General features: G+C 37.8%; 3 protein-coding genes across 4 annotated transcripts; 1 reads left to right on the top strand and 2 right to left on the bottom strand.

Annotated features, from left to right (window-relative positions):
- Window positions 1-8,711: 8,711 nt before the first annotated feature.
- LOC111213774 lies at window positions 8,712-9,753 on the bottom strand. The gene is made up of 3 exons (XM_022715605.2): window positions 9,301-9,753; window positions 9,163-9,180; window positions 8,712-9,047 (listed from the first exon to the last, which is right to left on the bottom strand). The coding sequence occupies exons 1-3, from the start codon at window positions 9,686-9,688 to the stop codon at window positions 8,863-8,865; spliced, it is 591 nt and encodes a 196-aa protein (XP_022571326.1). The 5' UTR covers window positions 9,689-9,753; the 3' UTR covers window positions 8,712-8,862.
- Window positions 9,754-17,377: 7,624 nt separating this feature from the next.
- Window positions 17,378-18,364, top strand: LOC125578027. Its single transcript, XM_048740296.1, has one exon. It carries the CDS (start codon window positions 17,378-17,380, stop codon window positions 18,362-18,364), a length of 987 nt encoding a protein of 328 aa, XP_048596253.1.
- A 4,112-nt stretch (window positions 18,365-22,476) lies between these two features.
- BNAC09G11110D lies at window positions 22,477-23,513 on the bottom strand. 2 transcript variants are annotated; one of them, XM_013878164.3, is made up of 2 exons: window positions 23,266-23,513; window positions 22,477-23,020 (listed from the first exon to the last, which is right to left on the bottom strand). In XM_013878164.3, exons 1-2 carry the CDS (start codon window positions 23,468-23,470, stop codon window positions 22,479-22,481), a joined length of 747 nt encoding a protein of 248 aa, XP_013733618.2. In that variant the 5' UTR covers window positions 23,471-23,513; the 3' UTR covers window positions 22,477-22,478. The 2 variants fall into 2 exon arrangements, with proteins under 2 accessions (XP_013733618.2, XP_022571420.2); XM_022715699.2 differs by having other exon boundaries at window positions 23,344-23,507.

Raw genomic sequence — 23,513 nt, 5'->3', positions numbered from 1 at the left:
TCCAACTCCAACCCATCTGCCCATCTAAAAAAGGAAATCGAAAACAAATAAGATAAAAATGAATAGTATAAATTAAAGACTCATGTGGAAGCACCGTAATCAGGACCCTGCGCTAAAGCAGGTAAAATCTTTATTACTTTAGACGCCAAAATTATGTTATATATTTTAGGGGCATGAGTTTAGCTAAAATGACAGTGGTGTAGTGGTTGGTGTTATAACTTGTGTTACGCTATATATTTTATTGATGGATTGAAAGTTTTTGAGCTTTAGGTGCCACATGGTGTCGGATCGGGTATGACCGTAATTTACTGGTTAAGGTTTAAAAGTTTTTACACTTAGGTTTGGTGTTTGATTCCTATACCATGCAATTTCTTGCAAATTATATGATACGAGGCTTATCAGAGGTTCCAAAGTATTGTAGATAGAGCCGTTTGTTGTGGTTGTCTACTGCGAAAAGAGCTTATCCATCGAAAATGTCGTACATGCAGAACCGTACGATGATCCAAGTGTTTCAGGGAGAGTTTCATCGTGGAAACCTTATCAGTGGAGATGTAATGTGTTACCCAATGGTTAAAAAAAAAAAATCATGGTTTTCAAGAGTATTGATCTTAAGTTTGAAGTTCGAACTTAAAAAACTTCATTTTGCAGGTGAAAACTTAAATATATAAGTTTAGTAACGCGGGTAATTTTCGCTGCTGTAGCCATTGCCACATCCAGATTTCTTGGCCCTCAAGGTAGGCCCGCTATAGGGTCGGGTATCAAATCCGGACGATTCTCCCGAGATGCTGCGGCTAAACAGTTGAGAGTAACCTGGAGTAGAAATGGTGGTTCTTTTTTGTTTTTTGGACAAACATGGTGGTTCCTTCATAATCAGGACTGTTCATAATCTGATTCAGAGTCAAGACTTCTCGGGGCATCTTTTGGCTCATGTACTCTTTTGACTTCATTTCCTCAGACGCCATCGTTTTCACCTGTAAAATGTTTTTTTTTTTTTTTTTTTGCAAAGTGTTGTTTTCTTCTTTTTCTTTATTGTTTCTCTGCCTTGGTGAATTCTGAGAGCCAAGGTTCCATATTTATAGATGAACTTGTATGCATGAGTTTTGGTATGTATGCACATTGTTAATGGATTCCTCAAGCTTTTGTTACATCAAACTATGAATTAGATTCATTTCAAGTGGATAGAAGTTTTCTGACCTTCACTGATGATAAAGCACTCGTAAGACAACGAAATAAGTGAAATAGTTTTTCTTACTCCAAATACTAAGTTTGCATCGGTGCATATCACTAGTTTAAAATTATTCTGTCTGCGCATGGTACATGAGGAAAACTCCTAGTTAGATAGTATAATGTAGGATAATTTGTAGGAGGAAAACTCCTAGTTAGATAGTATAATGTAGGAAGAAAAGAAAGATAGAAACTCGTAGAGGCAACCCGTAGACTTTTTTCTCTCCCTGACGACGTTGTCGAGAAAGGTCTTTATCCGCGCGTGGAAAGTACCTCTGTCTGAAGACTTGCTTTAGACCATCAGTACGTTCGGTGTCTAATTCAAATTGTCGCCCCTTTTAGCAATAACCTTTGGTTAAAAGCAGGCTCTGACAGATTACACACCGGGTTCTTCCCCCGACCGTGTCGGAGGGACCGTCGCCACCGTGAAGACCATCGGAAAAGCTCTTTCCGACTCAGCAATGGACCTGAAAACCCTAAACTCACCCAAAGGAGGCTCAAAGGATCATCACCTGCAAAAAAGGACCTCTGCTTAAAGATGTTCGCTTACGGTCGAAGGAGATAAACGGGATTCCGTTACCTACTACAGCTCAATTTGCAAAGTATACGATTTGATAACGGGGCTCCGTTGCTCTCTATTTGTCACTCTCTACAGCTCAATTTAAAAAAGGTGGCTTTTATAAAGATTTTGGGAGAGAGACCGGTGAAACTGCTGCATTTATTACCAGATCTACCAGAGTAAGCTTCTTTAAGAAATATCAAAAGAGGTAACGTGGGACTGAAGATTTAAAGAAGGTCGCCGACAAGCATGGAAGCTAGAAGATTGTCAGCGGCGGCAAAAGGGAAAAAGATCGCCACAGATTTGTACCAAGCTCCAAGAACGGGAAGAATCCAAGTAGAGGAAACTGAGAATGCCTATCTTACGCACAAGCATGCTCTCACACTCATCGGGAGAGTTACAAACCCCTCGGCGCAGAAAGTGTGGGCAGTCATTGCGTTTTTCTCAGAGCACTGGAAGACAGAAAGAAAGATAGTTGGAGCAGACCTCGGACAGGGGCTCTTCCAATTCCAGTTTGAACTGGAGACTGACTTGCTTGCGGTCCTAGATAAACGACCATACCATTACGGACGATGGATGATCATCTTACAACGATGGGAGCCGACTACTTCCCCCCACTTCCCTTCACTAATACCATTTTGGATCAAGGTGCAAGGGATTCCAGTCCATCTTTGGACAGAAGACACTATTCGAAGAGTTGGCGAAGATATATGAGTCTTTGAGGAAGCTGATAACACATCTTTGGCAGTTAGAATGAGAGTACACATTAACGGTAGACTCCCGTTGATAAAAGAATCTGTTATCGAATATAAGGGAGGTAGTGAAGTCATTGCTCACTTTGTGTATGAGAAGCTCGAGAAGCACTGTTCGATGTGTCAACGCCTCGACCATGAACTACGGGACTGTCTGGAGGCAAAAGCACGCAAGAGGGATGCCCTTAAGGAAAAGGAGGAAGCGAAAGAGCGGCTGGAAGGTCAACCAGCTGGAGAGAGGCACCGCCAAAACAGAGAGGTGAATTTCAGAGCCTCGGGAGCACGGGAGTATGATAGAAGGAGACCAGCGGAGAGTGAGACCTACTCCCGCAGGGGTCGAGACGCACAGGAGAGGAATAAATATCCACCTCGACACCACCCCTACGCTCGATCTACGCGAGAAAACTCTAGAGACAGAGGAAGCCAACAACATTCGTCTTTCTTTCAGAGACATGTGCAAACGAGCTATCAACCCCGTGATCAAAACTCGCAGGAACGAGTTCATAAACCAATCTCTAAAGACACTAACTCCCAAGAGCAGGGGTCAGATCGCAGAGCTAGAAGCACTAGAAGCCAAGGGTTTGGCAGTCATAGGGAGGGGAATGAACCTAGCACGGAACCAGCTAGAAACAGCGCAGAGCTTAGTCCTTTAGTAGGAGGGGCTCCTCCTACGGGGAATCCAAACTCTGTTCCCAAAGACGCAGTGGAGTTGGCAATAGTTGAAGTTCGGGAGGCAATGGCACAATATACGGCCTGTGCAGACCCAACAGAGAGTGCCGCAAGAAAAGAACGGATGCGATTGGCTGAGGCCCAAGGTGAAATAGAAGAAACTGCAATCCGAATGGTCCAAGCCTCCAAAGGCACAACACCTGCAAGGTCACCACCAGTGGAGATTCCAGCTAGAATCCCAGCAGTTCTCAGACTTGGACCTTCTTCGCAAGAGGAAACAAGAACTGATGGAAACCCTGAACCCCCGACAAAGCGAAAACCAGGCAGGCCCCCGGGGAAGAGGAGGACACAAGAAAGCCCTCTGAAGATAACAGGACCATTGGCGGCTAAGAGGAGAGTCTCTCAGAAGGCTCAGCCAGGGAAAAGAAGAACGGCAAAGGGCATAACTCAAACTCCAAGAGGGGCAAACGGTGGAAAAGATGTGGCAGGAGGATCTAAAGGCCAAGCTAGACAAGCAAACTCCAGCCAGAGCTATGAAAACCAACCCATTAGTTCACTGCTACCACCAAAGTCGAAGAGAAGGATGGATTTTCACAATCCATCAACTCTCGTTCCTTAAAAATAATGGGATGGAACTGTCAAGGGTTGGGGAGTCCCGAGACAGTTCAAAGACTCAGAGAGATTAAACGGTCTATTGGACCAGATATAATTTTTCTCTCTGAAACAAAAAATCCCACGGAAACGGTTCTCTCGAAAACGCAGGAGTTAGATTACGCCTTTCATCATATCATCCCGCCTACGGGTGTCTGTGCGGGAGGCCTTACTCTCTTATGGAAGGAAAATGTAAACATTGAAGTGTTAAGCTCATCTAATAACTTGATTGACACGATTGTTACATTCGAAGGAAAACCTTTCTTTGCCTCTTTCATCTATGGTGATACAAATATTTTAAACAGAAGACAGTTTTGGGATCAACTGATCACCACTAATGAGGCCCGCAGTGGCCCTTGGTTTGTCACCGGGGATTTCAACGACATAATTAGTAATGAGGAAAAGACGGGAGGTCCGGCAAGACCAGAGGGTTCGTTCACGGACCTGAGAACGTTCTTCTCCGAAGGCGATCTCTATGATATTCAGAGCTCAGGCGATCCTCTCTCATGGAGAGGGAAGCGAGGTGATCACCTGGTTAGGTGTAGACTCGATAGAGCAGTTGCTAACACTGCTTGGGCGGAGCTGTACCCTACAGCACGCAGCCAGTATATGGACTATGAAGGATCTGATCATAAGCCGATCATAACCCTATTAGAGCCCCACAAGAGAAAGCGAAACGGCCTGTTCCGTTATGACAGGCGTCTGAAGGACAATGCTGAAGTTAGGGAGCTAGTCCGCGCTATTTGGGAGAATGGCTCGAGGCTGACAGTCCAGGGAAAAATAGAAGAGAGTCGAAAAGCCATCTCCCACTGGAATAGGAACCAGCAAAGAAACAGCAGGCTGGTCATCGACGCAAAAAGAACAGAGCTAGAAGCCGCTCTGACTGATGAGAGGAACGACACAGAGCTGATACAGAAGGTGACAGCAGATTTACGAGCAGCTTATCTCGCAGAAGAAGCTTATTGGAAGCAGAGGAGCCGACTTCTCTGGCTCAGATTGGGGGACCGTAACTCCGGGTTCTTCCATTCAGTCACTAAAGGAAGAAGAAGAGCTAATATGTTTTCGGTGATAGAGGATGAGCAAGGAGCACCGGTCTACAAAGAAGAACAAATTGCCCAAGTCATAGTGGAGTATTTTGGGAAGCTCCTCTCATCCTCAGCTACAAATAGCACGGAAACAGTGAGCTATGCTTTAGACCCGGTCATCACAGAAGAACAGAACTTCATTCTGATTCAACCGCCAACGGCCATAGAAGTTAAAGCAGCAGTGTTTTCGATTCATGCGGACAAAGCCCCTGGCCCGGACGGTTTCTCGGCGGGTTTCTACCACACTAACTGGGAGAGTGTTGGAAATTCCATAACCACTGAGATCCAACAGTTCTTCATCTTAGGCACACTCCCGGAGAAGATAAATGGGACGCACATCCGCCTCATTCCTAAGGTGCAGCGCCCGCAGACGGTGATGGAGTACAGGCCAATTGCGCTGTGCAACGTGTACTATAAGATCATTTCTAAGATCATGACAAAGCGACTCCAGCCACTCCTCCCCTCAATCATCTCAGAAAACCAGTCCGCTTTTGTGCCCGGTAGAGCTATTTCCGATAATGTTTTGATCACACATGAGGTTCTTCATTATTTGAAATCGTCGGAGGCTGAAGTCCGTTGTGCTATGGCTGTTAAAACAGACATGAGCAAAGCTTACGATAGACTCGAATGGGAATTTATCTCACTAGTGCTACATAGGATGGGGTTCCATCCGAAGTGGATTACATTAATCATGGAGTGTATTACCACTGTTACATACTCCTTCCTTATCAACGGCTCGCCTAGGGGAAGGGTTAAACCGAGTAGAGGAATCCGTCAAGGAGACCAACTTTCACCATACATTTTCATATTGTGTAGTGAAGTTCTCTCGGGACTATGTAACAAAGCACAAGGGGATGGTACCTTGAAAGGAATCAGTGTAGCTCGAGGAGGGCCGCGGGTTAACCATTTATTGTTTGCGGACGACACGATGTTTTTCATAGAAGCTACCGATGAAGCCAGTAACTCACTTAGACGACTCCTCCTCTGCTATGAAGAAGCGTCTGGACAAACAATCAACGCAGCAAAGTCCTCTGTTTCTTTCTCGAAAAGAACCCCAGCACAAATCAAAAACCGGGTAAAAAACTGTCTACAAATCCAAAACGAAGGTGGTGTTGGGAAATACCTCGGACTCCCCGAGCACTTCGGCAGGCGTAAGAAGGATTTATTTGCCTTAATCGTTGATAAGATCAAGCAAAAGGCCAAGAGCTTTAAGAATCGCTTCTTATCTACGGCTGGAAAACTAACGATGCTAAAGAGTGTGCTTAACGCCATGCCATCACATGCTATGTCATGTTTTAAGCTTCCGATCTCTCTCTGTAAGCGGATACAATCAGCAGTAACAAGATTTTGGTGGGATTCAAACTCTGGTGATAGAAAGATGGCGTGGGTCTCTTGGGACGATATGGCGGAAACCAAAACTAAAGGGGGTCTCGGGTTTAGGGACTTTCAGTGCTTCAACGACGCCTACTTGGCCAAACTGAGCTGGAGACTACTTCACAACCCTTCATGCCTCCTTGCTAGGATCTTATTTCACAAATACTGCCAAGAGGTGGATTTCCTTACCTGCCAGGATCGCAATGTTGAGTCACATGGCTGGCGTGGAATATTGATAGGTAGAGACCTACTGGTACGAAACATGGGATGATCGGTGGGAGACGGGAAAGCAATTCATGCCTGGGATGACCCCTGGCTTAGCTCAACGAGACTGGCCAGACCCATAGGACCAGCCTTAGAGACTCACTCAAATCTCAAAGTTTCTGACCTGATGATAGAAGGCACAACTATTTGGGATCACCCGAAGATTCAGCAAATATTCCCTGCTATGGCAGACACCATCCTCAGCATCAAGCCAAGCTCGTTAGGGGCTCCTGACAAACGGTTCTGGATTCACACCCGAGATGGAGTTTATACGATCAAATCGGGATATATGGCGGCGGTGGAGAAACGCAAAGAAGAAGAAGACAGATTAGAGAACGAGCACACCATCAACTGGAACAAATGCGTTTGGAACTTGAAGACAGCACCGAAGATTCAAATTCTTGTGTGGAAAGCACTTCGCGGAGCTCTCCCGGCAGGCGAAAAACTACTGGCAAGACAGATAAATATTGACCCTCGATGCAAAAGATGCGGTAATATCGAATCTATTGATCATCTCATCTTTCAATGTGAATTTGCTGAGAAAGTGTGGAGAAAAGCTCCTTTTTTACAACAAGTTGATAGGAGAAGATTACTAGATTTGAGGACCGATTGGTCGCATCTTATTGAGAACCCCTGCCTGCCACCGGTTGGGATTGTAGACGGTCAACTTGCACCATGGATAGTGTGGGCGCTTTGGACTGCACGTAACAAATTGATTTTCAACAACAAAGTGTTCACTGTAGAAGAAGTGATCACCCACGCAGTGGCGGCAGCTCGTGAATGGCTCAACGCACAGAGCAAGGAACAGCGACAGAGCCCACACCCCCAAGCATGCCGAACAACCTCCCCCCGAGAAGCTGTGATTCAAACTGATGCAGCCTGGAAAGTCGACACAAGGACTGCGGGACTGGGATGGTCAATCAGGAAAACAAGTGAAACCCTGAACTTCCAATCAGTGAACTGCTTTGTAAGCTCCCCTCTCATCGCAGAGGGTTTGGCCATGCGAGAGGCAGTTAAGAAATGCAAAGAGCTGGGACTCCGGCACATCAGACTGGAATCAGATTCTGCTCAACTTATTAAAGCCCTACGGTCGAAGTTGGAACCTCCGGAGATCTACGGGATCATCTCAGACATTAGAATTAACTGTCTTGCTTTTGAAACTGTTTATTTTAGTTGGATTCCTAGAGCAAAAAACTCTGTTGCAGATGGTTTGGCTAAACAGGCTTTGGCTTTGTATCAAGTGGTTTAACCACATACTCTGATGATTTAAGGAAGTTTGTGTTACAAAAAAAAAAAAAAAAAAGATAGTATAACGTAGGATAATTCGTAATGATGTGGCTTTCACGCTAGAAAATAACCTAAACGCAGTATTCAAACTTCAAAACTAACGTGTATATATCCACACAAAATTGATTAACTAGTCAAGCCAATTGACTTTTTTTTTATTATTCTTCTTTTCATGAATAGTGGTATTTTTTTTGCTTTTGGTTCAAAGCTACTTTTTGTATAATCGTGTTTATGTTCATTAATTAGAATGTAGTGTACACTTATATACAAGTACGTATAACATTTAGTGAGTTAATCATCTAACTAATGACTAAGCTAATATTTAACAAAAATCTTAACTAATAATTTATGAGCTTGATGCAATTATTTGTTCCTCTTTCAACGAGTTTCTTTTGAGTCATTCTGTTCTCCAACATATTTAGCACTAGCTTAATAAATGCTTTATGTTTTTTGATTCCGAGTTTTTTTTCCTCCAGTCAAAGCTTTGAACAAGAGTCTAATTCTTTTTTTTTTTCTTTTTGCTGCAACATAATAAATATCATCAATACGATATATACCTTCATGTAATATATATTTTAGCATAGCAAAAGATAATTCAAATATCACAGATTCAGAGGTAAGAGCATCTAACTAGCGCCCCGCATGTGTATATGGACTATAAGCTTGCCATTGTCCATAAGTTACGGTTCAAAACGGGGGATTGATGCCGGTGAGTTCTACTCCCTCCATTTCATTTTAATATATTTAGTTTTGTATATCTTTTAAATAAAAAATCATTAAATTAAAAATAGATTTGAAGAATATAAAGAATCATATAGCATAAAAATAATAAATTTTACGTCAAAATACTAAAATAATATTTATTTTGAAATACAAATGTTATTCTACAACGACAATACAAATGAAACGGAAAGGGTATCATTTATAACCCCTAACTATTAAACAAAAAAAGTAGAATTCCAAAAAATAAGAACATATATATCATTTCCATATTTTACTAGACTGAAGATTTTTCTTGTTCTTGTTGACTTGTTGTTGGAGTTTCTTCATCATTATCTTCAGACTTCCTCAGAGCTTGTCTGAGACCCAACACGATAAACAAATTGGTGAGAGCAAGAAGTGATTCAGCTCCTCCATGTAACCAATCAACGTTCGACAATGATGTTCCATAATGCACCTTAGCTTCATTTTCATCCAATAAATATTAAAAAAAGAAACCAAAGAAAACCAATCAGTTTCCAAGATCAACCACCATCTATATTAACTGAGAAATTTATATAATGTGGAAGAAACTTACCATATATTCCAGCTGGTACTGCACCGTTTACACCCCAAATTCAATTGATCAAATCACCAAAGCCAAAAAGGAAATCAAGAAACGCTAAACGCTATCAGAAGAGCAAGACGCAAAACGCTAAAAACAGGCTCTACTTACTCGTAGCTCCAACGAAGGCAAGCAAGAAGTAGAATCCGAAAAGTGTGAGCTTTGGAGCAGTTTTGGATTTGGTGAGAAAGTAGAGGAAACCTATGTACGGAAACAGAGACACCGCGAAGAGCTGCGATGCTATGCTCTGTGAATCTATGGTTGGAGCCCATGGGTCCACCGGAAACATCCCTCCTGCGTCACACACGATCGAAACTCTCCCATCTTCTCCTCTTCTTCTTCTTGTTTTCTCTTTCGTCTCTGTCAAGTGTAAGAAGAAGCTCTTGTTTCTAGAGATGGAGATACTAGGCTGAGAAAGTCGTCGAGTGTTGAACGGAGACGACCCCACATATTTAACGGCTGAGATTATCGCCGGAGAGTAAGAGAGCATCAGAATCATCTTCTCTTTCTCTTTCCTCTCACGGTGGGTGAGAGAAGGAAAATGATGTGGATGAGAGATGACAACAAATGAAAAGAGGATAGCTGGAGAATTTCGTCCCGTTTTGGGTCTTTGTAAACTACATGTGTGCTGTTTCTACATTTACTAGGTGGTTTCCCCTATACAAATAGCTTTTTAAATTCAGTAATAATATAATATTTGCTATGTTTTTCACATGCTATAATATAATTTTATTTTTTCAAATTGAATGTGAATTTAATTTGTTATATATTTTCTATATAATTAAATTTATGTTTTGTTTATTTTGATTATCTTATAATGTTTTTTTTTGAAACATCTTATAACGTTTTAAAATAGAAAGTGTGATTTTGAAGTATTTATTAGATCTCTTATCAACAACAACTATAGTAAAAAATAGAGTTATTAACACTGCAGGGCAGTTTTAAGTTTTTTTTTACACAGAAAGACAGTTAGTGCTACTGAGGTAGTTTATCATGTGAAAAGACTTAATTTACCCTTGAAAATGGTAACTTCCCCTTAACAATCGTTCTAGGCCTTAGTTAGAGTTCTGTTCTGGTTTCCTTTTTTGAAATTCGAAATTGAAATAGGGCCACATCACTTTAAATTGGTTTTATTGGACAGTGCTTTTGTACTTGCGTTTGTTATACACGATTTAACTTTTATTTAGGAGAGAGAAAAATTGAAAACGATTAGTGCCGAAGAAGATGGATACTGACGACGGCGTAGCCGATAAACGCCGCAGAAGTTCGAGGAAGACGATGGCTACAAGAAAAGACGAGGGCGGAAGCGAAGTACGGCGTAGAAGCTCTAGGCAGACCATGAAGTCACCGTCGCCGACGCCGGAAGCAAGCAAAAGGCTGATTGCTGGCCCAAAAGCAGCCTCAGTTGGTAAGGAATTAACATTGCGGTGTTTTTTTGATGGTTTTGTGGTGGTGTTATGATTATCTAAGAACTTTTAATTTCCTTTTTTACTCTAGATAAAGACGGTTGCAATGAAGTAGGGCTTCGTTTGCCTAAGCGGCTCTTCGCCACCAACAGATTGGAATTAAAATTTCTGTAAACAACTTGTAGGAGCAGGGGAGTTTGGATCCTTAAGTTGAGGCCGTGATGCGGGATGCAGGCTTGGTTACTGAAACTGTCCTCCCAAAGGTAGTGACGGATTAAATTAGACGACCACAAAGCATAAGTGTTTTCTTTGCTTACAACTGACGGTGAAACCTTTTTGTACAGGCCGGAGGCGAGTTGATTCCTGCTATTGAGGGCGATGATGCGGGAAGTTTATTGGCCGAACATGTCAGGGGAGATTATATCCCGAGTGGGTACGTCGTGTGTACATGTTGTTTTGATTGTACACGGGGACGATGATTAAAGTTGTACACATTGGCAATGTATGTGGACACATTTGTATGTGGACACATACGTTTGGTGTACATCTACCGTGTTTCATTGTGTACACATAATGATTGTTTGTTGCGTACAACGTTTAGGAGGAGGTTGGTGATGAAGTTGTACACGAACATGGAAATGTGGGCCTGTTGAAGGAGACTCGGAAGCCTGCTGATGTTGATGAAGTGGTAAAGATATTTTCCCACGCGTCTCTAATTTTAAAGCATTGTATAATTATAATTTCCCGGTTCTGCAGGGAATAGATGATGAGATCGGTTCAGGTGATGACCTGACTGATGATGCGACCTACACATGCGGTGGGGGATAGATGAAGGTGTGTCCTGTGGATGCGGTGGGGGATCGTACGGAAGCCGCGTTTCGAGTGATACGGGTTGGTGGTTTGTATGAAAACTTACGCAGCGGTGATTGCGGTCCTAAGGCTGTGAAGTTTCTGGAGATGTATTCCACCGGTGACCGGAACCCTAAAATGGTGGGGCTGACAGATGATTTGGTGGACATCTTCCGGAAGCATTATGCTATGTATATCTACAAAGGGGTGGTTGTACCTCTGTATTTACATTAGAGCTGTATGTTAAGGCTGAATATTTTTTTGGATTGTAACTGGTTAGGGATGTGGACCTATTTGATCAGTAAAATGTATGTTTTGTTTGTGTACAATGTGGGAATGCATGTATGGATTGAACTGGTTGTTTTCTTAGTTTTAAAGATTTGTAGGACATGTAACTTATTGCTAAATGTGCAGACAAGTAGTTTCCTAATAAACATGAGGATTTACAACACAATCAATCAATTGAACATTATTACGTGAGACTATGTAGCTCGTAAAAACGTACATGTGTATGAGTGTATAGTAGGTGTACATGTGGCTGGGGTCAGTGGCCAGAGATATTTTGAGAAATGAGGTGTACCAGTGCACGGTGTGTGTACATATTTAGGTTGGGATGAAGTGGCTTGTGTGGTGTATTAAACAGGTAAAGTCCCCCCCCCCCATGTTGGGATGAAGTGGCTTGTGTGGTGTAACACATGTACATGTTAACGAGGTATGAAAGACTGGCTGTACACTCATGTAGTAGTACACGAAAAGTACATGTGTACGAGTAGGTTGGTAGTACGAATAGAGTAGGTGTACATGTGCATGGGGTCATTTCCCTTTGATATTTGAAACAGTAGAATGAGAGGCTATTTTGTACATGTGTACGATGGGATAAAGTGGCTAAGCGTGGTTGGTAAACCCAAAAAGTCCTGTATATGTACATGTGTATGAGGCGATGAAGGACGCTGAATGTAGACGACAGAGTAGTATTGTTGCGAGTAGTATCCTTGTGTTGGGTAAAAATGTAAACGTGTAGACGACCGTAGCAGAACACGAGAATGAGGAGTGATTCTGGTGTTCAAAAGACTCCTTGTGTGAAAAGTAGGTGTCTAAGGGAGTTCGATGTAGTAGAAGGGTGTAAATCGCCTGTGTACACCCGTGTAAGTTACATGTGTTAGATGTGTCCATGTATACGTGGAAATGATCTCGGAGGAGTACATAAGAGTTGTTAAGAAGTGTGAAAGTAGAAGGGATATTGGGGGGTATGAGGAACGTTATATGTGTTCATGATTTTTATGTGTACATAGGACTGAAATCGGAAAGAGATGTACATGTGTACATACGTGATAGTTAGAAGCTTGAGATTGTGTGTATCAAGGTACATGGTAGTAGAGCGAAAGAGAGTCAAAAGGTGTTGCTTGGAAATCACAGAAGTAAAGCAATTAAGCATCTTCCACACAACAATCATAAGTTGCAATCTAAAATGATACAATCCAAAAACCCGTTCATGGTTTTGTTTATAGCGAGGTGGTGGAGGAAATAAGATACGGCCCCGTCGTTGGTCATGATAATGGGTGGTGTGGTGAGGCCGGTGGCGAGCTCCTTACTGTTAGAAGGCCAATAAGTCAGAGTAGACGGCGGAGGAGGGTCAGTGAACGTGTAGAACTTCTTCGTGACATTAACTTGTAGCAGCAAAAAAATGGAAAACACAGAAGAGAAGGAGATAAGATTGACTTTTTCATCAATATGTAATATTGACCGTAGATGAATAAAGTAGAAAGGTTAATCCAAGGGCTGAAAAAGGACACAGATATCAGTCTTGTCAATAAAAAGCATATTAAATCTGGGCCGTCTATGAGGCATGAAGATCAACGGTTGAGGTCATCTCCCGCTAATAACAACATTTAGTTAGCATGTGAATTAGTTAAGAGATAACTAGTTAGTTAGGTAAAAAGGAAGTTGTTACTAGAAACTGTGTGAAGAGCAAAAACTGTCTTTTTATGATATAAAAAAGACAAAACTGCCTTATGGTGTAATTCTCTTTAAAAAATACTTAGTGTATGCTTTAAATGTCATTTTAGAATAACTAACTATGTACTTTTTATTTGTGAATGTCATTGAATTAATATTACATTTGTTTATACATCCAATAATATATTCCAAAAATAATATATACACGATATCACAAATAATATTTAAAAAAATGATATATACATGATAATAATTTGTGAAATCACAAAATATTTCATCGGCTATTATAGTTTAGAGTAATTCGTCCTGTATATTATTTAACGCCAAACGTCCAAAATTTAGAAATAAATAACTAGGCAGTTTCACTATTAAAAAAAAGTTCAAAGACATTATGAACAAATAAATTAAATGATTCAGATAAATTAAAATAGCTAGCCACACCACATATATATATATATATATATATATAATTGAAATGTCTTGTAAGTCAAGTTTAAATGATTGTTCAATTTTTTGTATATCATTATCTATAAGATACACAAATAGCAAAAACCTATTAACTACACATTTTGTTTTGTTTATAGTTATATACTTTATAACATGCTAGCACAAAGTTCTAAGAAATTATGAATAACTTTCAGTTAAATGATCGGTTAGATTCAAACAGTACACACCACATATTTATATAACTGATATGATTTGTCAGTCAAGTCTACATGATTATTCATATTTTGTGTATTAAAATTATCTATAAGATATTCAAATAAAAAAACTGCTAGCAACTAATTTTATTGTTAGTTATCTATAACATGCAAACAATTTTTTTTTAAAACAAATTAAAACAGATTATTTTTTAATATCTGTAAAATGATTTATCTGTTTTTACAAACGATATAGCTTTCTAAATGTTTGATTATGAAAAAAGTAACTACAATTTTTTTTATATCTAAAATTGTTTTTAACATTAACTTTAAAATGAAATTATATTACATTTTTTGTATATCATTATCAATACAATATGCACCTAATGAAAGTTACAAATTGTATTTTTTTATCTTTATTCATCTATATAATATATAAGGAAATTTTCAAGTCTCTTCTTTCTTAAACAATTAATTTAAAATGTGAAATAATTTACCAGATTTTACAGTAAATATTGAATTTACATATTTGTTAATGGAAAATCTTAAATATGTTTACAATCTAAAATTAATTTTATTTTTTATGTAATTTATATTATATATAGTTTTGTATATAATAATATATATAATACAAAAGTAAAAAAAAATGCTAACCATTAATTTTATCTTGTTTTATTATCTATAAAATATGCGAAGGAAAGTTTTTAAATCTTTGTTTTCTTGAAAAAAATATTTTCTTAAATAGACAAAATAGTTTATGACACAAATCCGAGCATTGATGACACAATTTCTTTAAATACATATTTGTGTACAATTATTGTTAAGTATGATTTGTTTGGTTATTGATGTAAGTTAGTTTTTTTGTTTAATTTTTTTAGCTAAAATAAATTAATAAAATAAAATAAATCATTAACCAATCAAATTAAAATAATTAACTAGAGAGATTTCTTATGATTAATACATCAACAAAAATCAGTTAAGTGGCTTCTTACTTAATATTATCTATAACATACTCAAATAACAAAAACTGTTAGCTACTAATTTATTTCCAGTTATCTATAACATACAAAGGAATTAAAAAAAAACCTTAAACATAATATTTTTAAATATGTATTAATTTATTTATCAGTTTTTACAAACGATATAGTTTTGTACTGGTTTGATGATGAAAAAGTAATTTAATTTTTTTAAAATCTAATATTATTTTAACATTTAATTTCAAATGAAATTATATATACATGTTTTGTATATCATTATATATATAATATGCAACTAATGAATATTATTAGTTGTATTTTATTTTTATTTATCGTTATAAGATACAAGGAAATTTTCAAATCTCTATTTTCTTAAACAATTAATTTAAATGTGAATTTACTTACCAGATTTTATAGTAAATTTAATTACAGATTTGTTAATGTAAAATCTTAAGTCAGTTTACTATCTAAAATTTCATTTATTTTTTACTTCAGATTATATTATATATATATATATATATATAAAATCTGTATAATACATATGTAATAAAATTACTAACCACTAATTGTATCTTTTTATTATCTATAAAATATGCAAAGGAAAGTTTGTAAATCTCTGTTTTTTTTTGAAAATTTTATTTTCTTAAATGGACAAAATAATTTATGACACAAATCTAAGCATTGTTGACTCAATTTCTTTATATACATATTTGTGATACCATTATTGTTAAGTATTATTTATTTGGTTATTGATGTAAGTTAGTTTTTGATTTAATTTTTAACTAATCTAAATAAATAAATAAAATCTTTAAGTAATCAACTTAAAATAATTAATTAGGGAGCTTTCCTATGATTGATACATCAGCAGAAATCACGTAAGTGACTTCTCAATTAACATTATCTATAAGATACTCAAATAACAGAAACAATAACCGATTTATGAAGATTGCTAATTTTGATAAAAAGTAGAGTACGACATTGGAAAAATATGAAAGTAAAATTTCTGAAAAAAACATTTGTTCTTGGGAATTTGTTGGCCTTTCTGTTAATAAAATGTTTTCAGTTAACTACTTAAATGACAAGAATAAAAGTCATTACGGATTTATAGTATATATTAACATAAAACGGTTAAATAAACAGTGTTTCAAAATAGAAAAAAAACATGACCATAATACTTATTTCAAATACAGTACTTTTAAAGACTTTCTATTCATTAACGGGTTACGCTTACATCAATCAATAAATTATATAATGTTACAAAGTCAAGAACTTGCGTATACAAGTTAATGTGGAGCCCATCATCATAAATTCTTACAGTATTATTTGTCTGATTTTTCTTCTATATAAAGCATGTAATGCATTGTGATCAGATTGCCCCTTTCGAATAATAATAATAACTTCATCCTTTCTCGTTTTGGTATTCTACTCTCTTCTTTTCTTTTCGTAGTTTTCTATATACTATAATTATGATCTTCATGCAATAGATAAGAAAGACGTTTTACGTATCTTAAAATAAACAATACATAATATAATTATAACACGTTATCAGCACGATCACTCTATTATTATAATTCTTTCTTTTGATTATTATGTTCGGAGTGGGGCCTCCATTTTATTTGTTTATGATTACCGGAGTGCGGCCCTGCCGCCCCGCCTTTTATTGTTAATTTTACAATGGTTGCTTAAGGCACCATGATGGCCGGTATACCGCCTAAACATTTAACTTGTTATTTTATATTTGAGTCCATTATCATAATTTATTATTTTACAGATTTGATCACCTTAATATTTTTGCTTTCAAATTTGACGGATAATTTTATCCCCATAGATAACTAAATATATTTAAGTAGGCACATATATTTATATATATGTTTAAATTGATAAATTTTATAATTGCTCACTGATTGTTTATGATTAATTTTTTTTTCTATCTTATGTTTTTCTTTTACCTCCAACGGTCATATATAAATTTAAAAAAAAAAAAAAAAAAAAAAAAAAATTACTTTCTAAACGGCTAGTTAACGGCTATGAACAGTGTTTTTATCTATAAATATACTCATTTCTCACTCATTTACTTCATCCAAAACATTTCATCTTCTCTCAAATATTTTCAAATCGCTCCATTACGGTTTATCATTACAAAAAGGATGATTCGCATATTTTTGGTTGTATGTGCAATTCTAATTTTTGCTTCTATGTACGGTCTTTTTATCGGAGAATTTGCTCCTGAGGAATTTACGCTCAATGTCGGTTTACTTTTCTATGCGCTGTTTCTCCTTGTAATTGCGTGTATTATTAATATAAATGGTTCATTTTAAAATTATGAAATTCTAATATATTATTTGATTTTAGAAATCCAATGGCAAACATGGAGAAGCTCCAATTCCCCGCTCTAGACATCACCGACACCAACTACATTTCATGGGTTACAAATGTCGAACTTCATCTTGAATCTCTTGGTCTATCCGAGACCGTTAAAGAGATTAATACTTCAACGCCTCAAGAAAAGGCTAAATCGGTGATCTTCCTTAGAAGACACCTTGATGAAAGTATTATTTATGACTATGCCAACATGAGAGATCCTAAAGAGCTATGGAAGTCTCTGAAAGATCGTTTTGATCATCAGAAAGACATAACACTTCCACTTGCTCGGGATGAATGGCAGAGTCTGAGATTTCAAGATTTCGACAAAGTGATGAATTACAACTCGGCTGTGTTAGGAATTGTGGCCAAATTGAGATATTGTGGTGAAACAATCACCGAATCTCAAATGCTTGAGAAGACATACACCACATTCCATAAGAGCCACATCACCCTACAACAACAGTACAGGTTGCGGGGATATACCAAATTTTCAGAATTAATTGTGGCGCTTCTCATAGCAGAAAAGAACAACGAGCTTCTGATCAAGAATCACATGACTCGTCCAACTGGTTCAAAACCGTTTCCTGAAGCAAACGCGTTAGATGCGAAGAAACCAGTCAAGGAAAATAAAGCCTATTGGGGTCGCGGTCGTGGTCGTCAAAACTACCGTGGACGTGGACGAAAGTACAATCCACAAGATAGGAAGTCATTCCAGTGGGTCCGCTCTGAGCAAACCCCTAAGGGAAAAGAACACCAAGGAAATACCTCCCAGAAGCGAGAAGAAGCTTGTTTCAGATGCGGTACTAAGGGACATTGGTCTCGTTTATGTCGTACCCCTGCACACCTTTGCGCTCTATACAAAGAGTCCGTCAAAGGAAAAGAAAAGGAAGTAAACTTTGCGGAACATTCTGAGGGTACAACGCACCTCGATGCGTCTGACTTTGTGAATGATTTCGAGGAGACCGCTATCACGGAAGCCTAAGTGCCCATCATGTGACTCTTGAAATTCCACAATTATACCATAAATAATTGTTGTTTGTGGAAGATTAATGTATAATTATTGTGTGCTTTTCACCTTCTTATGTATAATTATTATGTGTTTAATGTTTGCTAATGATGTATAATATTTTATGAATAATATTATCTTATGTTAATTCTTTTTGTTTGTCTCAGAAATGGACATTACAAATGGAACATCAACCAAGATCAATGCTAGAGATATTTGTATACCAGATAGTGGAACAACGCACACTATTCTGAAGCACAGAAAATATTTTTCTGAACTAAAACCGACAAATATCACTGTTAATACAATATCAGGTCCTGCAGACTTGATCGAAGGGATTGGTAAAGCCCATTTCACGTTACCCAACGGGACAAAATTCTCGATAAATAATGCACTATTTTCTCCAAATTCTAAAAGGAATTTGTTGAGTTTTAAAGACATATATCTTCAAGGATTTGATACTCAGTCTGCAACTGAGGATGGAAAGAAGTATATGTATATTACTCTTGAGAAATCGGGAAAACAAAAGGTATTGGAAAAATTACCAAAACTCTCTTCTGGTCTACATCATACATATATAAGTGCCATTGAATCACATTTGGTGATTAAGGAAAATTCTAGTGATTTTACACTATGGCATGATCGTCTTGGTCATCCAGGCACTACAATGATGCGAAAAATCATCGAGAACTCACATGGTCATTCACTGAAACCCCAAGAAGTTTATCAAGGGAATAAAATGACATGTACTGCGTGTTCTCTTGGAAAGTTGATTATAAGACCATCGCCAACCAAAATAGATAAAGAGTTACCAAAGTTCCTTGAACGAATTCAAGGTGATATTTGTGGACCTATACATCCACCTTGTGGACCATTCTATTATTTTATGGTAATGATCGACGCGTCGAGTAGATGGTCACACGTTTGTCTATTGTCCTCTCGAAATATGGCATTTGCGAGATTTTTATCTCAGATAATCAAACTAAGAGCTCAGTTTCCTGATTATCCGATAAAGAGAGTTAGACTGGACAACGCTGGTGAATTTACCTCCCAAGCATTCAATGATTATTGTATGGTAACTGGAATTGATGTTGAACATCCTGTTGCTCATGTTCATACACAAAATGGTTTGGCCGAATCATTAATTAAACGTCTGCAACTGATTGCAAGACCATTGATTATGAAATCTAAACTCCCAACTTCTGTGTGGGGACATGCTATTGTGCATGCAGAAGTATTGATTCGAATAAGACCAAGTGCATATCACAAATACTCTCCAATACAGTTAGCCTTTGGACGAGAACCAAACATTTCTCATCTAAGAATTTTTGGTTGCGCTGTATATGTGCCGATTGCACCTCCCCAACGTACAAAGATGGGACCTCAAAGGAGGTTAGGGATATATGTTGGTTGTGACTCTCCATCAATTATACGATACCTAGAACCGCAAACTGGTGACGTATTTACGGCACGTTTTGCTGATTGTCACTTTGATGAAAAAGTATTCCCAGTTCTAGGGGGAGAAAATAAACAAGTAGGAAAGGATATCAAATGGTGTGTACCATCTTTATTACACCTTGATCCTCCTACAAAACAATCGGAATTAGAGGTCCGTCGGATTATGCATTTACAAAGCATCGCAAATCAACTACCCGATGCTTTTGCAGACACCAAATTGGTTACAAAATCCCATATACCGGCTGCAAATACTCTTGCTCGCGTAGAAATGCCACATGAACGTGGAGTAGAAGATAATACACGAGAGTCTAAAATACGCTTGAAGCGTGGTAGACCTATTGGTTCTAAGGATAAGAATCCTAGAAAACGAAAGGAGCCAGAAAAACAAAATCTTTCCAATATAGAAGAAAAGTTGGAAGAGATTAACAACGAGGTCAATGACAATGTTGAACATCATGATTCTGAAGAAAATCATGAGATTTCTATTAACTACATTCATAATAGAAAAATATGGAATCGAAACAAAGTGAATGGTGTTGATGATCTTTTCTCATACTTTGTTTCGAAGGAAATAGATGAAGAGAATGATGACCCTGAACCAAAATCTATCTTGGAGTGTCAAAGGAGACATGATTGGATAAAATGGAAAGATGCAATACAAGTCGAACTTGATTCACTTAACAAACGAGAGGTATTTGGTCCCATTATAATCACACCTGAAGCTGTGAAGCCAGTTGGTTACAAATGGGTTTTCGTTCGGAAACGAAATGAGAAAAACGAGGTTATGAGATATAAAGCTCGCCTTGTAGCTCAAGGATTTTCTCAAAGACCTGGAATCGATTATGAAGAAACATATTCTCCTGTTATGGATGCAATCACATTTAGATTTTTGATGAGTCTTGCGGCTAATCAAAATCTAGAGATGCGTCTAATGGACGTTGTTACTGCATACTTATATGGATCTTTGGACACTGATATTTATATGAGAATCCCTGACGGATTTAAAATGCCAGAACCATTAAGTTCTAAACCTAAAGAGTTATGTGCAATAAAATTGCAAAGATCATTATACGGTTTAAAACAGTCTGGACGCATGTGGTATAATCGTCTCAGTGAACATCTAACTAAAGAAGGATATGTAAACAATCCTATATGCCCATGTGTTTTCATCAAGAAAACATCATCTGGATTTGTTATCATTGCCGTATATGTTGATGACCTAAATATTATTGGGACTAAAGTCGAAATACAAAAGGCATCTGATTATTTAAAAGGAGAATTTGAGATGAAAGATCTCGGACAAACAAAATATTGTCTTGGCCTACAAATTGAGCATTCTCAAAAGGGTATATTTGTACACCAGTCTACATATACGAAAAGAGTGTTGAAACGATTCAACATGGACAAATCGACTCCACTTAGTACTCCTATGGTCGTCAGATCACTTAATGTCGAAAATGATCCCTTTCGACCACACGAAGAAAATGAAGATATACTTGGTCCTGAAGTGCCATATTTAAGTGCAATAGGAGCACTTATGTATCTTGCTAATTGTACTCGGCCTGATATATCATTTGCTGTTAATCTTTTGGCAAGATTTAGTTCATCCCCTACGCAAAGACATTGGAATGGGATCAAACATGTCTTTCGCTATTTCCAAGGAACGATTGATTTAGGATTATTTTATCCTAATAATACTAACGGAGAAATGGTTGGCTTTGCAGATGCAGGATATTTATCTGACCCCCATAAAGCTCGATCACAAACAGGGTACGTCTTCACGGTTGGAGGAACCGCTATATCATGGCGATCCCAGAAACAAACACTTGTAGCCACTTCTTCGAACCATGCTGAAATAATTGCTCTCCATGAAGCGAGTAGAGAATGTGTTTGGCTCAGATCAATAAGTAAACACATCCTATCAAGTAGTGGGATCAACGTCGACTCAAAACCGACCATCATATATGAAGACAATGCAGCATGTGTCGCTCAAACAAAGGAAGGATACATCAAAAGTGACCGAACCAAACATATTCCACCAAAGTTCTTCTCATATACCCAAGAACTCGAGAAGAATAAAGAAATTGAAGTGAGATATGTTCGATCCTGTGATAATGCTGCAGACCTCTTTACGAAGTCGCTATCCACTACGACATTCAGAAAACATGTTTACAACATTGGAATGCGTCATCAACAAGACCTGTAATGATCGTCTATTCGAGGGGGAGCTTCTGAGTTGTACTCTTTTTGCCTTACTATGGTTTTTCCTACTGGGTTTTCCTATTAAGGTTTTTAATGAGGCAACATGATGCTGGTCTCCAAGGGGGAGTGTTACAAAGTCAAGAACTTGCGTATACAAGTTAATGTGGAGCCCATCATCATAAATTCTTACAGTATTATTTGTCTGATTTTTCTTCTATATAAAGCATGTAATGCATTGTGATCAGATTGCCCCTTTCGAATAATAATAATAACTTTATCCTTTCTCGTTTTGGTATTCTACTCTCTTCTTTTCTTTTCGTAGTTTTCTATATACTATAATTATGATCTTCATGCAATAGATAAGAAAGACGTTTTACGTATCTTAAAATAAACAATACATAATATAATTATAACATATAATACTTAGTGATCAGGAACAAGATACACCCGCGAGTCGACTCGGTGAGAATCGCTCTGACACGGTTTTTCTATCAAGCGAGTTGATCTCTGAGCCACCCAATTCTATTGACTCTCTTGACTCGGGAATCGTCGTGAGGGATCCCGTCTTGTCGAAAACGACGTAGTATTTATCCATATCTACGCCGTGACATGCCTTAAGGGGAGTGTTTGACTGTTTCTGTCTGAAGATTGACTTTACGAGTTTCTGTAGAGAGCGTGAGATCTTGTTTGATGGCTGCTTTTTTGTCGCAGACGAAGACGTGGTTTCTGACGGTGGAGGAGGAAGGTGAGGCATTGACATGGATCTAGCGGAGGAAGAGATTGCGTTGTCGAGTTGACGATTGAACGAGTTGAGCTCGAAGGAGTCATAGAGTGTGCTTTCGCAATCCCATACTTTCTTATTCTTCATCTTATGAACGTCTTCTGTGTTTTGTTTCAGGTTCATCACCTTCTTACCCTTTTCTTGAGTTTCCATCCTTTTAGTATTTTCTGATCTTTGAATCGAATGTTTGTCTGTAAAATTAGATTGCTAACTCAATATAAGACAAGAAGTAATCAAGAGTGCTCGTCAAAATAATTATATAAATGATATAGAGATATAAATTTTCACTTTAATTTCTATATTTACTAGAAAAAGGTTCATGCATGATAGGTTATAACAAACCTAATAATCGATGTTCAAACTTAATAATTTGGAACCATATTCAATTACTTTGTTGTAAAAATAAAGACTATGATGAGAAAACCTAAAAACTTACAATTTCCCATCTTGATCTCCATCACATATGATGATGATGAGGATCTCGGGCTCCTAGATTGATCGTCTTTTGTCTTACCTTGTCTTAAACCCTCAATGATTTTGAGATGCCCTTTAATAGTAGTGAACTTTTGACCATTACTGGTCATCACATCATCTTTCTTTGTCTTCTTTTCATCCTCAACTTTTGGTTTAATTATCTCCATCTTTCTTTCTATGGTGGAACCTTATCAACCTTTTTCTTTTTCT

Source organism: Brassica napus, chromosome A9, assembly GCF_020379485.1.
Source record: "Brassica napus cultivar Da-Ae chromosome A9, Da-Ae, whole genome shotgun sequence".
In the NCBI taxonomy this organism is placed as follows: Eukaryota; Viridiplantae; Streptophyta; class Magnoliopsida; order Brassicales; family Brassicaceae; genus Brassica; species Brassica napus.
This window is presented reverse-complemented; position numbering and strand designations above follow the sequence as displayed.